Raw genomic sequence first — 15,046 nt, 5'->3', positions numbered from 1 at the left:
AGGGGACTGCACACTCGTTTCGCTCGTGTATCAACCCCCGGCTCACACGCTTCCCTCGCTCTCGCCGATATGAGACCAGAAAGAATTATATTTAAGGGGTTCTAAGAGTGAGATCCACCCTATGACTATTATTTTTAGTGATTCTTAAATGATATTTAAAGATATATAAATGAACAGGTTATAGATTCTAAAAGCTACTACCAATAAGTCCCACTAGAAGAGAGCTAGTGCTGGAGGAAGCGAAAAAGCAAATTTCGTATGCTTTTTATACACAAAATCGTAGTATCTACGGCTACAAGCCAAGAATTATATGAAATTTTAAGGGGAATATTACAAGTATTCCACTCCCGCTAAAGGGTTAACATGTTTTCTTGTGGCCAAAGACAACAACTTGTTGCTGGTCGCTTGGCTAAAGACAAAAGACAGGCCACTAGATCGGCTCCAGATTGGTATTTAATTGATTCGAAATGATTCGATTTGAATTGAGTTGAGCTGTCTGACGGCTGGCTGCATGTTCGTCGCCATTTGTTGACAGCCCGACTATTACAATTTTATTAACATAAATTACTATACTGGCCACAGATACAGGTACTTTGCGTATCTGAGAGTATTGCTGATGGAAGCCTAATGGCTGCTAATGCATTTCCGATACTCCCATGCTCTCTATCACTCTTTTGATCATCAATTGATGGAAGATCTCCCAGTCGAAAAAAATTAGAAATCAGATAGTTTTTGCTACCAATAAACCAATGGAAAATCATGTCCGCTGACAGAAGACATGACAATGTATTTTGTAATTGAATACGCGACGCGAATGGAACAATTGCAAGCGCGCAGATAGCGATCTACTAGATACATTTCTGTAGACAAGGAAAAGCCGCCAACCTTGAGAGCTGGAGCGCGTTTTTAAACGCCCGAGAAACGCGCGCGCACACACGCAAGGTGTAAAAAACAGGGGGATCAGGATGGGGGAATGTAGTAGCGGGGCAGCTGCCTCACTTATTTCACATACATTTAAATGCTGTGGCAAACACCTCTGTTTCTCTCTCTCGGTGGGTGCATCACTTGCCACATTTTCGGTTTCGGCTTCGGTTTCGTTTCGGCTACGGTTTTTAATTAATTAATCTAACATCTTGCGGAGGCCAGAGGAGGAGAGACAGTTGCAGTTTACATGGAAAAAGGGTCAAAGGTCTACTCTCCTCTCGCTCCGCGTCGTTGAGGCGACTACATTAGGCGGGAACACTCAAACTCCCGGGCTAATTAAGTCATTAGCCCGAAAATGTCCTGCCGCACAGCCGCCGCCTGCTCCTCCTTAATTAATCATTTTAATTGTCTGGCTGCACTCTGAAGGATAATCGAGTGGAGTCAAGACTGCGGGGAAGCCAGCAGCACGCACAGCCTGTGTCGTAGGTTATTTATAGGGTCACTCGGCGGGGAGGGAGCACAGTGAAAGGCCAAGGGCATGGCACACGGACATTTGGCATGTGCTCGCTCGAAGGCGAGAAATTCCTGGGCTACAAAATGTTGTCGTTCAAACATAATTGAGTTAATTGTTTGGGAGCCACAGACCCACTTTCGGTGGGGAGAAACACTTAAGAAATGTTGGGAGAAAGAAATTTAAAGTTTACACGAGGGGATAGTACTCTTTAATGGAATTTAAAGACCTTTACCTTATTTATTTAAGAGGTAGCCTTAGTTTTCAGCTAAAAATATATTTCATGCTATTCCTGCAGCCCTTTAAGGTTTCCAAAGCAACAGGAAAACCCCTTCAAACCTTCAAAAACCCCTGGCATTTTCCATAGAATTCCAACAAACAGAGTTCCCAAGATCGTTTATCTTCCGCCTTATCGCTAGATAGGGGTCTGACGCAGTCATCAGCCGTGACGTGGTCTACCCCGAAATATGTTTGCCATTTGTCTGATGTATCTAGTATCTAGTAGATCTAGTATATTTTGCACCAAACAGTGGGTGTCGGGCCCCATGTGATGGGGGCATTCGGTGTAGATAAGATATGTATTCGAGAAAGAATTTCTTGCTCAGAATAGAACCGATTATATTATGCTTTTGACAGCAGGTGTTTCTTAAGACTTATACCTATTCTATGATGCAGAAATTAGTCCAATAACTGATGAAAGGCTGATTGCTTATCAGTACCGTATTCTGACTGTTCCAATGACGCCAAATTGGAACCTGACTCATTAGCGAGTTCCCCACAGCCCCAAAAAACAATGCAGGTCGGGTTTTTTTGGGTTCTGTTTGCGAGCTGCACTTTGGGCTGAGCTGTTCGTTAGGTTATTTGGTGAAAATCGTGAAAATCGTGCAAATCAACGCTCTCTGGCGAAATACGTAGCTGGTTGGAGGGGTCTACGCGCCAAAAAGCACAAACGCCAACTCAACACATGCCCAATTCCGACAGACCCAAAGTCAAGCAATCGACGACGACTGCAATCGCACCTCACACTCATATTGTCAGAGGGAAATGGCACGTGACAGGGGGATCCATTCGCTGAACTACTCGTAAAAAATTCGCATGGTAACAGAGGGATGGTGTCTCCACTAGAGGGGTTCTAGGTGAGTTTTTAGTTGGTTTACGGATGGCTTCTGATTTAGGGACTTAAGAACAGCCTAAGAGTGGTTTCGGAAAGGTTTTTAAATGCCTGCTGGATAGAGGGGTTTAAAGGGTTTTACCGTAAGTTTAGGAAAGTGGTTTTAGATGGTTTTAGAACAATTTCTCGATGATTTAAATATGATTTTAAGTAGGGCTATAGAATGCTATTATAGAATGGTATTAATGATATTTATAACTGCTGTCTAGTTTCGGGCTAGAGAATAAACGAGTCCCGGTTGATTTCAGAAAGGTTTATACTCGAAAAATACTCAGAAAAGTATATCATTCGAAAACGAAACCATCTAACTCATAAACCAATGAAAGAACTCTCCTCAAAAGAAGAAACCCCTAAAACCCATTGACCAAAATTTGGCATCTTAACACTTTCAGTGAGATATTCTGTGTGGTTGGATAACCCCTGTCACTCAGTACGGCACCCCCATTACAACCTATATCAGCCAATACGGAATCCCTAGCTTAGATTAAGAATCCATCCATCCACGGCTTCATGAAAAGTATGTAGACGGACGCTCGATCATTCTAAATGGCGGATGAGTTGAATAAAGACGTGCTCGGAAAAGTAAACCATCCAAATCTATTTCACTCTTACATCTGGTACCTGATTCTGAATCGCCCTAAAAATTAAGAGGCGATGGATGCGTTGCCAACAAGGAAGAACTATCAGAGGCCTACGGGCCAACGAAAGAACCACCGAAATCTCGTCCATCCACCCACCCGCTATCATCTCACTATTGGCCTCTCTCCACCTTTCTCTCTCTGTGGTCGTCGTCTCTTTCCGGTTCGCTCGCTCGGGGAGCACGCACGAAGCGCCGAAGCAGATACGAAGGCGGCAGCAGCAGCAGCAGCAGCAGCACTGCCAGCACTAGCAGCACAGGCACAGCACAGTGGGAATACGTACTGTGGAATAAATACGGTGGAATATACGATTCAGTCTCTGACTAGCGCCGGCCGAAGCGGCAACAAAAATACAATAAGCGGAGGGTTCCGCAGTCGCAGTAGCACTCGAAGTCCGCCCGAAAAAATAACCGCAGCATTCGAATATTTTTTCGAATATTTGCCCATCGATCTTTAGCAACGGCGTGTTCGCGTTTCCGCGTTTTCTTCCGGTTTTCCTCATTTTCGTGAAAATTTTGTGCTATCCGGGAAGAGGCCAAACACTGAAACCCCCAAGTTTTGGAGTAAAAAAGGCAATAGAAAATATTGAAAAATATCCAAGTGTTGTGTGCCTCTCGAAAATGAGAAAATTGAAAGATTGCAAGAAAATGTTGAATTGTTGCTGGAATAAGTAAATTCTTGCAAATTGTTTAAAGTGTGCAAAGTGCAAGAGAAACCAACCAAGAAACCAACGCGTTAAAAATAAAGAATCGTAAAACTCACAAAAAACAAAAAACAAAAAATTAAGAGAAATAAACATAAAAAAAGGTGCGTAAAAATAAATGGCTCAAAATGCTGTTACATAAGTATTTTTTTTTTCTTTTGCCTAGAAAAATGTTTGGAAATATTTGTGGATATATTGCCAAATATTTTACGTATTTGTACAACAAATGACTTTTGAGTTCTCAGTGTCGTTTTGGTTTAAAAAAATAATTAATATTTACTGGTGGGTGTTCTATATATTTCTATATCTTTTTAGATAAAACGAATAAATAGTGCAAGTTCCCTGAATTTCTTTCTTTGAAATAATTTTTGTACGATTTGGCAGCGAGCCGAGGAATAAGTGTATTTCAATGAACCATCCGCCTGCCAGGGAAAGTAATTAAATAATAACTTATGCAAATATGAAATAAGTCCATCTCAAAAACCAACAAACAAATGACCAAAACGCCCGAAGAGGAAATTGGCAGAAAAACAAATTTTTCTATTAGCCGGCTGCTAATTGGCACGAATTAGATCTGTATATTCTTTTTGTATGTATTTTTAATTATATTTCAACACCTTCAGAAACAACTCCGGTATCAGTGATATCTTAATCCGAAAGCACTCAAAATAAATCTAATTTATAGAGTGCCTGCAACTAAGTAGTTTTCCTCAGGAAAATCAACAAAAACAGCAAAATATTTTTGTGTGTGCAAAAAGACGACCTTTGCCAAGTACCCCTTTCACAAATTTATATAAATTATTTATAGGAGATGCGTATCTGTATCGCTCTATCTCTGGCATTGCGTATCTCGTATCTGCAAACGCACGCAGGCGCTTTTTAATCTCATTTGGCAATACTTTTATTTCACTTTTTCTCCCCCTCTTTTTTTTCTGCGCGTGCAGTTTTTTGTCCTATAAATTGACTGCTTGCCGGCGTTGACTGTTATCTAACACCGAGTGCCATTATCTAAGTTGTATCTTTGTGTGTGTGCCTGTGCGAATTTGCGTTATGGCACGCATGTGTGTGCGTTGGGTTCAACAACTGCTAATCACATGCCGGGGGGGATCATAGTTTGGACAGCCACAAAACGGGCGGAAGAAAGAGGGGTGCAAATATTCTATAAAAATGAATGAATTGTGGGGCAAGAGCAGGTGATATCCGCAGTTAATTAATGAGTCGTCTTCATCGAGTGCTCAAATCAGTTTAAAGTGGGTTGTTTATGGGATGCTATATATTTTTTGCTTTTTAGATTTTCTAATGATTTATTCGAAATTAATATAAATCTCTGAATGTCTTACGTATGGGCACCCTTTCCCCTACGACACACTTTCATTAATTTAAAAAAAAACTTCCACCAAGGGCACACACAAAAAAGAGGAAAAAGAAAGAAGGCAAGTGAGTGATTAAATATTTTAGTACACCCCACAAATTATTCGGACTACGTCAATGGGTGATCCACTAAGTGAAAAGTCAAACTATAAAATGCTAGCCCATAAATAATTATGGCTGCCTCGCATAACAAAAACTAGCTTGGAAAATATTTAACAAAATTGTATTGTAATTGAAATTGAAATTAAATTCAGTTTTGGGCCATCCCGAGAGACTGTCGTGCTTGCCGCTTGATTTGATGGCCAATCCAATCATCAAAAATATATGTCTATTCGGACTGGTCGCAGTTCCATTCAGTGTTCAGCCTCAGTTCTGGATGGACGGTGCGTTTAGTTGGGTAACATTTCGCTTTGGTGCCTTTTGTGGCCTCTGTGACACATTTACTCGTCTCAAATTGGGGCTTGATTGATGGTTTCGGTGGAGGCAAACGATCGCCAGTCGCTAGATAAAGGCTTATCGCACGCAAAAAATAATCATTTCAGTTTACGAGTACTGTGGCCAGTGTGTGAATACTTTTGTGCTTTTTCGCATGGAATGTGCCAAAAGAAAAAACTACCGAAAAACAACAGATGAAAAAACCATACAAAAATGCGGGAAAACTCGGTAAAAAAATGCAGCGTTTGTTTTAATGAAGCGTGAACACTAGACCACATAATGTGCGGCATACATTTAGCGGCGACACACAGCAGACACACACGCATATGGCCACAAATTTAGGTACACCCCTCAGGTTAAAAAAACAACAAAAAACGACAAAATCGCCGCGTATTTTCTTTAGGTTTGTTTTTTTTGTGCTTCTTTTTTGTTGTTGTTTGACGCATTTTAAAAATATCCTAGACGCAATTGCTGTTGTAGTTTTTGTTGCTCTTTCGTCTGTTTGTCACATTACTAATACGACGCGTTGTCTTTGAATTTTTGGTTGCCTCTTTTTTTGGCTTTTAGTTTTGTTTTTTTTTTGCCTTTTTTTTTGTTTTAATTTTCTCACGTAAAGTGCGTGACTTTTAATTAGAGTGCAATAAATGTGCGAAAATGTGTGGGAGATGAGTCTGCTAATGGCAGATACATATGTACATTAGAGATACATTCGAGTGAACCATGGAGATACATGTGTGCTGGGAAATTGTATCTTAGATACTCTGGTTGATGGTTTTATCGCGTGGTTTTTGATGTTTTGAAAGTAATAAATGTCTAGAAATAGAGGGAGTTACTAAAACTACTTTTTTAAATACAAATTCGGAGGTTTTGTTATGAACTTAAGATACTTTTTGAGCTACTTTTGTACAGATTTTAAAGATATTTTCCCCAAAACTTACGTGTTTTTCTTCGTGGATTTTTAAATATTTTTTAAGTACAAACTATAGATATTTTTCGAAAGCATTTAGTGGGGCTATTTTTATATGTGTTGATTCATCATTCGAGAAATCATTGAATCGATCTTGTATCTAACAATAGCCAAAGATACTCGTACTTTGCCAGCGCGGAGATTCATCTTCTCTTCTTGATTGCTGCGTGCAAATCGCTTGTATCTTCGAGATACTTTTTCTGCTGTTTTTGTTGTTTTGTTTTTTTTTGTCAATATCTCTCAAGCGACCGATATTTGCTTTGTTGTTTAGCATCCATCGCATGTGATTGAATGTCTTTCTCATTGTGTATCGGTGTATCTGTGCATCTGCAAGTGTACACTGTGTACCACTGGCTGTCTCGTGCACTAAATATTTAAAATAGCTGCATCTTGAGAGGAGATTTCTTTAGCTACCATGGCTGCAACCCAATTGCTTCCGGTTCAAATCGATTACACAAAAGCGCCTGCCTTTTGTTCCTGGCCCTCGCGGCATCAGTGCTTTCCCCACGAGAGAAGTATCTAGCTCCTGCTCAAGTATCTTATGCTTTGGTTTTTCATACAAATGAAGTGCACCATCGATTAGTGCATTCGGTTCGGGACTGCCGTTTGTTTGAGTTATGTTTCGGTATCTTTTTCATTTCCACATTTTCCACAAACACACACAGAGCTCTCTCTGTTTTTCTTAAGAAAATTAATTGTTTTGTAAACACGTGAGTCGTCGTGAAGTGGGGAATAGAAACGGGGGAGAATGCATTTCACAGACACAGATATACATTCATCTATAAGGCCATAAGCCAGTTGTCAGTGAAATGCCACCGCACATCAATCGTTGGCCAAGTATTCCATATTTTTCATATACGAATAGAGTATATATTCCCCGCCAGAAAACAAGTATATTTATTCTCGTTCAATCTTGTGACAAGTGTCAACAAGAGAAGCCCAAAGAGCGTCATACGGAATGTATCTTTAACTTGTATCTTTCGCTTTCTGTTTGGCATTGAAATGTTTGTCGTATTACCCCATCTGTTTATTGTTACAACACAACTTTGTTACGGTTTACACACCCCCTCCCCCCACCCCCGTCGAAGAGTTGAACCACAGAAGAGCCCTCTCCTCCAGGGGGGGGGGGGGGGGGGGGTGGTCTTTTGGTTGAACTTTTGGCAAACAAATCAGAATAAATCATCGCCACTAAAACGCCTTAAATTTAAATAAAATATAATAAAATAAAAAATTCAAAACCTTCACTTTCGAACCAAAAACGGGTTTACATTTAATTTGCGATTGTTAGAAAAAAATACTATATAGATACAGTATTTATACTAATGTTTATATTTATTTTATTAGTCCATCAACATCTGTATTTGTTATAGCAAAAAAAAAGAAACAAATAAAAGCTTAAATAAAATCACATAAAAATTAACATTTTTCAGGCCATGTAATAAATGTCCGGAGAGCGTGTTTCCCGCTTTTGTTTTATGTTTTTGTTTTGTTTTTTGTTGTAACGTAACCAAGCGGTTGACGTGAACTAATTAAGTTGCGCAGCCCCCAGGCTTAGATTTATCGCCGCCATCCCATAGATACTTTCCCAAAAGAGATACCCAGACCTATCCTACCCTGCCGCATCTGTCTGCGACTGTCAGACGCATAAATTTGGCACTGAAAATAAAAACAACAAAAAATAAAAACTAAAACGAAATTTGCTAATCAGTTTGTCGGGCAGCAGTTCAATGACTAGACCCATCCCTCCCCCCTTTGAGCTGGTGTTTGTCGCTGCCGCAGATAGAGATACTGGTACTACGGCTAATTTGAATTTATGTTTATGTTGGCGGCTATGATTTTTTTGGGTGACTTGTTGTCAAGCCACGAAGATGATTTTCGTTTCATTTATCAAATGGAATGCCGTTCAGTGGAAACAGTGGGATGGATACAGCTGAAAAGTGATCGAATTTCTAGGGAAAAATATTTACCAATATTTATTTTATTATATCAAAGTGGAAAGCAAGCAAAGGTATTTTTGGTTAAGAAAATAAGTCAAAATTGTACTGGAAAATTATAGAAAAATTGTAAGCCCCTCTACAGCAGCTCTCGGTTGGAATCCTCATTCTTCTACCACTGTGGCACACATTTTTTATTATAAAATTAATTCATTCGTTGACCAAAGATGCCGCCACACTTCTCGGGTTCATTCATTATAAAGCTTTTTCCTTCGAGGCTTTGAATGTCGCAGTTTTCTGTGTGATTTGGACATTAATTTGATTAGGGGCCTGCCTGCCTGTGTGTTTGCCACTTAAAAATAGGTTAAGTGAATATCCAGTTTTATAACGGATGCGCAACCGAATCACTAGTTAAATGATCTTGCCCCTGGAAGTGTTAAACGTTGAATCTTGGAGCACACATCTATTATATGGAGCCCCCCAGGAGCGGCCAGAGACTTTCGCTTTCTCGGACATCGGCCAGCAATCACTGTAATTATGGAACTCCTCAGACCTTTTTCATTAATTTTTACGATGATGTTGATCATAATTTGTTGTATTGCGGCGGGCGACAGACAGATGAAACCGATCCATCCTATGTGGGGGCAGATGGGGCTGTCGTAAAAGCCAAAAAGATACAAAAAATTGTTTTTGTATGCCGCCACCCAAAGGTGTGATTTTTATAGTACGTCTATCTAGGGATTTGGCTTATTTCCATCTTTGGGTTTTATTTTTATATCTTTTTTTTCTTTTTTTTGGGAGTCTTTTAATGTCTGCTGTCGCTTCTGTTGGATGTGGTGGCTGTGGCCTGGCCCTTCCCCTTCCTCTTACCAGAATTTAACATAAATTCAGCTGCTGGCATAAACAATGTCTTGAGAACCGGCCAAAATGTGTGCCAAGCCCGTACATACGTATGTACCCCTGTTACTGGGTGAAAGGAAAGGAAAGAAAGCCTTTCTTCTGCAAATTGTTGTTATAAAATATTTATTTAAATTTTTGTGATTTATTCTGGAGATTTATGCCCTATTTTTTACGACTGTAAATGCTGTCAACAGTTTTGCGCGTTTTGTGTGCGTTTTAAAACGCGTGCTGGGTATCTGTAACGCAAAGGGCCATTGCATAACTCGTCGGACAGTAAGGACATGCAAGCAATTAACATTTTCTATTATGAGTGGTGTCTGATTTGTTGTTCCTGTTGCATGTTGCACTTAAATGTTGCATAGGAAAACGAAGCGGCGCGTAGGTTTGCTGAACACGTGCCAAAAAGGCGGGCAGCCGAGCCGCCGGGAGTCTAAGTGCAGTGGCAAACGTCACTCAGTCGCGCAATCGTATCTCTCAGATACATAGATACACACGCTTCTGCCGTGCTGCAGTTAGTGCGTGATTATTTTCAAATTCGACACAGTTTTTGCCGCTGCGAATTTGTATTTATTTTTAAACAATTTGCCTGCCGACGACAATCGTGTGAGATTTCCCTCTCGTTTTTGCTGTTTTTGGGTGAAAGTGTTTTTTCCTTTGCGTAACTGCGGCTCCGCTCCCTTTGGGCAGCTGTATCTTTATGTAACTTCTTGATGAGATGAGATACAATTGTATCTGACCAAAAATAAACTGTGCCAGTTCTATGAGGGGACTCTCGCCAATCTGTTGGGGTCTCTATATATATACAGATCGGACGGACACACTAATTAAAATGTCAAAAATGGCATTAGAAACGCTTAAGTGTAGAATTTACGATCATATACCTTAATCCACTCGATGGAGAGCCAAAGGAAAGGCCATTAATTATTGCCTGGGACACTGAATGCCAGTAATCGAATATGTATATCTTTTTTGGTCTCTTTGCAGGACAGGAAGCGATGTCAATTGCTTCTGGCATGACACGGAAGTCATTGAAGATGATAAGATGCATTATCAGCGGGGAAGACGAAGATGAAGATCCGCAATTGAAAAGTGTTCAACGCGTCTACGATATGATAACCTAATTTCCAATGAAAATCGTTTAAACACAGAGAGAGACTCCACGAAAAAAAAACACCCAAAAAAAGAAGAGAAAAAAAAAACGAAACCAAAACGAAAGTAAAAAGATTTCTTTAAACGAAGGGGCGTTCGGTTCATATGTTTCAACAATATTCAAGGGCGTGGCGCCCAAGCAAACTATAAACATACCCACAGAGAGAGCAAGAGAGAGAGATCCACAAACGAGAGGTGAAACAACGATATTTCATATACGCATTGGTGTGGTGTGGAGCGGAGCGGAGCAGCAGCTGGAAAAGACTCTTGTGAAATTCCCGTAAGTTGTGATCTTTGATGCGAATAAACCTGCGCTTGGACTGGAGGGCCCTGGCGCTGCTGGGCGCCCTCCTTTCGTGTATCATTGCCTGGCAGGGCTGCTTGGTATTTGCGATGCCGATGGCTCTAACAACGATATCGAACCAACAAACAATCAACACTAACAATAACAGCCATTCAAATAGTACTCGGTTTAGTAATAGTAATTATCTACAAAGTGATCATAGTCGTAATCAATTAGTGAGTGTAATAAATCAATCAACAAATCAAAGTATTAATGCTGAATTTAATCAGAGTTTAACAAAAATGCAACAAAAAACTGCCATACAAACAACAACAACAACAACAGAAGAAGAAACAACAACAACAACAACAGTAGAAACCACATCACAATCCTATGATCAGGAACAGGATGATGATCAGGTGGAGGAGCCTTTGGGATTTGTCATCTCTGCGGGGGCTCCCAGCGAACATCTGGCGGTGCTATCGCGCACCGAAAGAAGCCTTAGACATCAGCAGAAAAAGCATCATAATAATAATAATAATAATAATAACAATTTCATTGGTTCGAAATCGAAAAGACTGAATAACTCTAGAAGTAATCTAAACATAAGTAGCAGTAGCAGTAACAGTAACAATAGCAATAGTCCCATCAACAATCTGGATCGTAACGAACGCTCCACAGTGCCCCAATCGCATCTGGCCTGGACCTCCCGAAAGATCCAGTTGTACATCAAGAATCGCATCTTGCAACTCCTACGCGACGGCACTGTCAACGGCACCCAAGACGAGCAGAGTGAATACAGTGAGTACTGCCATATCTTATACTTCTACCATCCTCAAAGTGTTAGATCATTCACTTGGTTATCTTTTTGAATATGTTTTATATTTGGTTTTGCTTCTTTTTGGTCTAAATAAACAACCAAATAACCTAATGCCTTATGGTTCATATGAAATATTTCGAATATCAAAAAATAATACACGCCCACACAAGCCCACAAGCAGATACATACCTATATATATCTGTGTATCTGTGTGTGTTTCTATAGGTTGAAAGTTCTCATAAAACGCTTCGGTGGAGGACCGGAGAGGCCTGCGTAACACGCACCCAAAATCCGCCAAAAAAAATCATAAGATGAACGAATGCCAGAGCTGAAGATTAAGACCAGAAGATGCCCTATAATAGTTTGGGATAGTGGGATTTTTTAATATATAAATTAGAGGTATAATACCTGACTACCTGGAGGATTGCTATGATTATTGAAAGATAGATAGATATACATATACTATTGAAACCATTCTATCAAAGAGTATATATATATTAATAAAACGAATTCGGGGCTAAAATGGGAGTAAAACGATATCGAGTAGAGGATATTTCTTGATACAATCTAAGACTGTAAAACTGATGCGATCGTAATGATTTTTGGCCATTAGGTAGCTAATACCCATGCCTACCATTCTACCAACGAAGAGCTATATATCTTTTAAATTCAAACGAGTAACATGTAGCTAAAGTTAGTGCTTTTATCTCGACAGAAGTCTTCATACAAAGAAGGGTTCTTCCAGCTCTGATAGCACTCTCAGAAAGCCTTCCTCAAACTCTACTCCCTTCTGTTACATACAGCCCTGTAGCCCAAAATACCCTCTAAAACCACAAATTACCTGCCTACAAAATGCTACATTTCCTACATAGTTTTTTGGTGCCTCTGTTTATGTTGAGGATCATTAAGTTAGACACTTGATTTGGCAATACTCTTTGTGTGCCTTGGACTACAGAGAGCACCCCCAAACGAATGGAGGAGCGCTTTGTATTATTTGGCATATAAATTCTTTAGTGGAGGCTAAAGGGCATAAATCTTTTGCTTTAATGAACCGCTCGGCCTGATTACCTCTCTCTGGGGAAATATGCGTATGACTCAGACCCCAAAGAGGTGTAGTATAGTGTTCTTTCCCCCCCTCTTGATGGCGATTGTGATCATGATTTGCATAACTTTTTGTAACCGAATTAATTTACCGCTTCATTTTCATTCACTCTTTTTTTTTTGGGGGCCAATTTGCAATCGCTGATAAGTAGCCCCCCGAAAAAAACAACCAAAAAACAAAAAACTTGTTGTACAACATTGAGACATCAGGAGGCGGACACCAGAGAGATGCCGACTAGATTGTGGCCGGATTTCGTTTTACTTGTCCCCAGAGTATCTTTCGCTTGTGGTGTATCTTTCAGGTGTTAATTTGATTTTGGACTCGATGAGACTGAAGTGCGATAAGATTGAAATTACTCTATAGAAGAGCTTTTTTATAAGACTTAATTTGAGTGAGCAAGATTTTTATAGTGCACTCTCACTCTTCTATTTTCTTTTTGGGACAGCAAAGCCACCAAATCCGGAGGCAATTTGTGTTTATTAGTGGGTGAGTGAGGGCTTTATGACCTGTAAATTGTACAAAGTGCAACCAAAATCACGCTGGTGCCTACCAAGCTTCTGGGGGAGTGGCCTTGATAGGAGAAAGATTGCTTGTGATATGACATGCAAGAATCATGATACAATGATGATAAAATCTCAAGTGTGAGGAAAGAGTTTGGCGGGGAATTTCTTGGTAAAGAGTGGGGTTTATTTGGGTAAAGCGTTGGCATGAATTCGGAGTAAATCTTGGAGTAAATAGCTTAATGGAAAGGCAGCTAAATTAGTTAACGGATAGGGACACCTGACTGTCAAAATAAAGCTGTTCAAAATTTATAAAAATTACCGAGTTAAATGCATTTTCCATGCCGTCAATTTCAACTTTCAGCTTCCTCTTTTGCTCAAACTTTAAGCTTGTCTTTCAGCTCTTTAGCTGCCATTTATGCCTCATATTTAGCTCCAGTTGGAGGCTCATCTTTTGCTCCACTTTGAAGCCCATCTTTTCCACCAACTTTTATACCTCATATTTAGCTCCATCCTTATCTCCAGTTGGAGGCTCATCTTTTGCTCTACTTTGAGGCTCATCTTTCAGCTTTTTACCTCCCATTGATACCTCATCTTTAGCTCCATCTTTAGCTCTACCTTGAGGCCCGTCTTGAGTCATATGCAAGCCTCTTGTTTAACTCTACTTTGAGCCACATCCTCGAGCCCCCATGTGGCAGCCACATCTTCATAGCCCGATCTTCAGGCAGCCTCATCAACCAGTTGACCTCCAAAAGTCAGAGGGGTCTCGGACAGAGACAGAGGCTCAACGCCAGTTGCAGTTGCAGTTGCCACGAAAAATTGCTGAAGCGGCTAACGGTGCTGGAGTGGCAGCCCGAACCCGATCCCTTGGCTTGTTGCATGGGCCATGGGGCATGGGGCGTGCATATTTTCATGATGATATATGGAGAGTACTCTCCCCCCAGACGGGGCACCAATTATGCGACTGATTTAGTGCGTGGTGCGATGCGATGCCACAGCGAGGTGTGAAGTTGAGTGAAGTCCAAAAGTGAGGCTTGCAAGATGCTAAAAGCTTCCGACACTCTTTTTTGATAACTTAATTTACGGCACGTCTTTCATAGCTGCATGCTGCACGCTGATGAAGTGGCTCGGAGAGAGAGACCCAAGCCCCGCATCGAACCCCAAGACATGTTTGGGTTTTACTTTCACTGTCACTCTCCGACGGCGAGGGTTAGGCGTGTTAATTGCCTTTTTAAATACTAGATCTTTCACATTATTATTTATAATCAATGGCGAGTCTTTGACTAAATTCCCTGTCCAAATATTTAAAGTCTCTGCTGCCCCACAAAAGCTGTCTTTGTTTGGGGAAAGGAAAGCGAAGGCGCTCCAATTATATTTTGGAATCAAAAGAACTGTTCTTCTCACTTCAAAGGGGCTTTTTTTCAGCCCCAAAATGCTTGTAAATTGATTCCGAAAATTGCATCAATGATAATCCCTGGAGATCATGATTAATAAACGAAAAATTTCAACATGTTTAATTCCTCAGAGCACACTCTATTATATCACTATTCTCACATAATACAATAAATTAATTTTACACAAACATTTCCACGCTCTGGCTACGTCACAGATACAGATACAGATACAGATAGCTCTCGT

At 40.3% G+C, this 15,046-nt stretch overlaps 1 protein-coding gene across 4 annotated transcripts in view; it reads left to right on the top strand.

The window, feature by feature from the left end:
- The first annotated feature begins 5,681 nt into the window (after positions 1–5,681).
- bnl (fibroblast growth factor branchless) overlaps positions 5,682–15,046 on the top strand; it is a 42,877-nt gene continuing 33,512 nt past the window's right edge. For 3 of the 4 annotated variants that reach the window (XM_033385782.1, XM_001360013.4, XM_033385783.1), the window contains exons 1-2: positions 5,682–5,701; positions 10,539–11,787. In XM_033385782.1, the coding sequence (XP_033241673.1) occupies positions 11,001–11,787 (787 nt within the window). In that variant the 5' untranslated portion in view covers positions 5,682–5,701; positions 10,539–11,000. Of the gene's footprint in view, positions 5,702–10,538; positions 11,788–15,046 lie in introns of those variants that run through there. The other variant, XM_033385784.1, reaches the window with a different exon arrangement.

The sequence above is a fragment of the Drosophila pseudoobscura genome, chromosome 2, assembly GCF_009870125.1.
Source record: "Drosophila pseudoobscura strain MV-25-SWS-2005 chromosome 2, UCI_Dpse_MV25, whole genome shotgun sequence".
NCBI lineage: Eukaryota > Metazoa > Arthropoda > Insecta > Diptera > Drosophilidae > Drosophila > Drosophila pseudoobscura.
The sequence above is the reverse complement of the archived record's forward strand: the minus strand, read 5'-3'. Positions and strand labels throughout refer to the sequence as shown.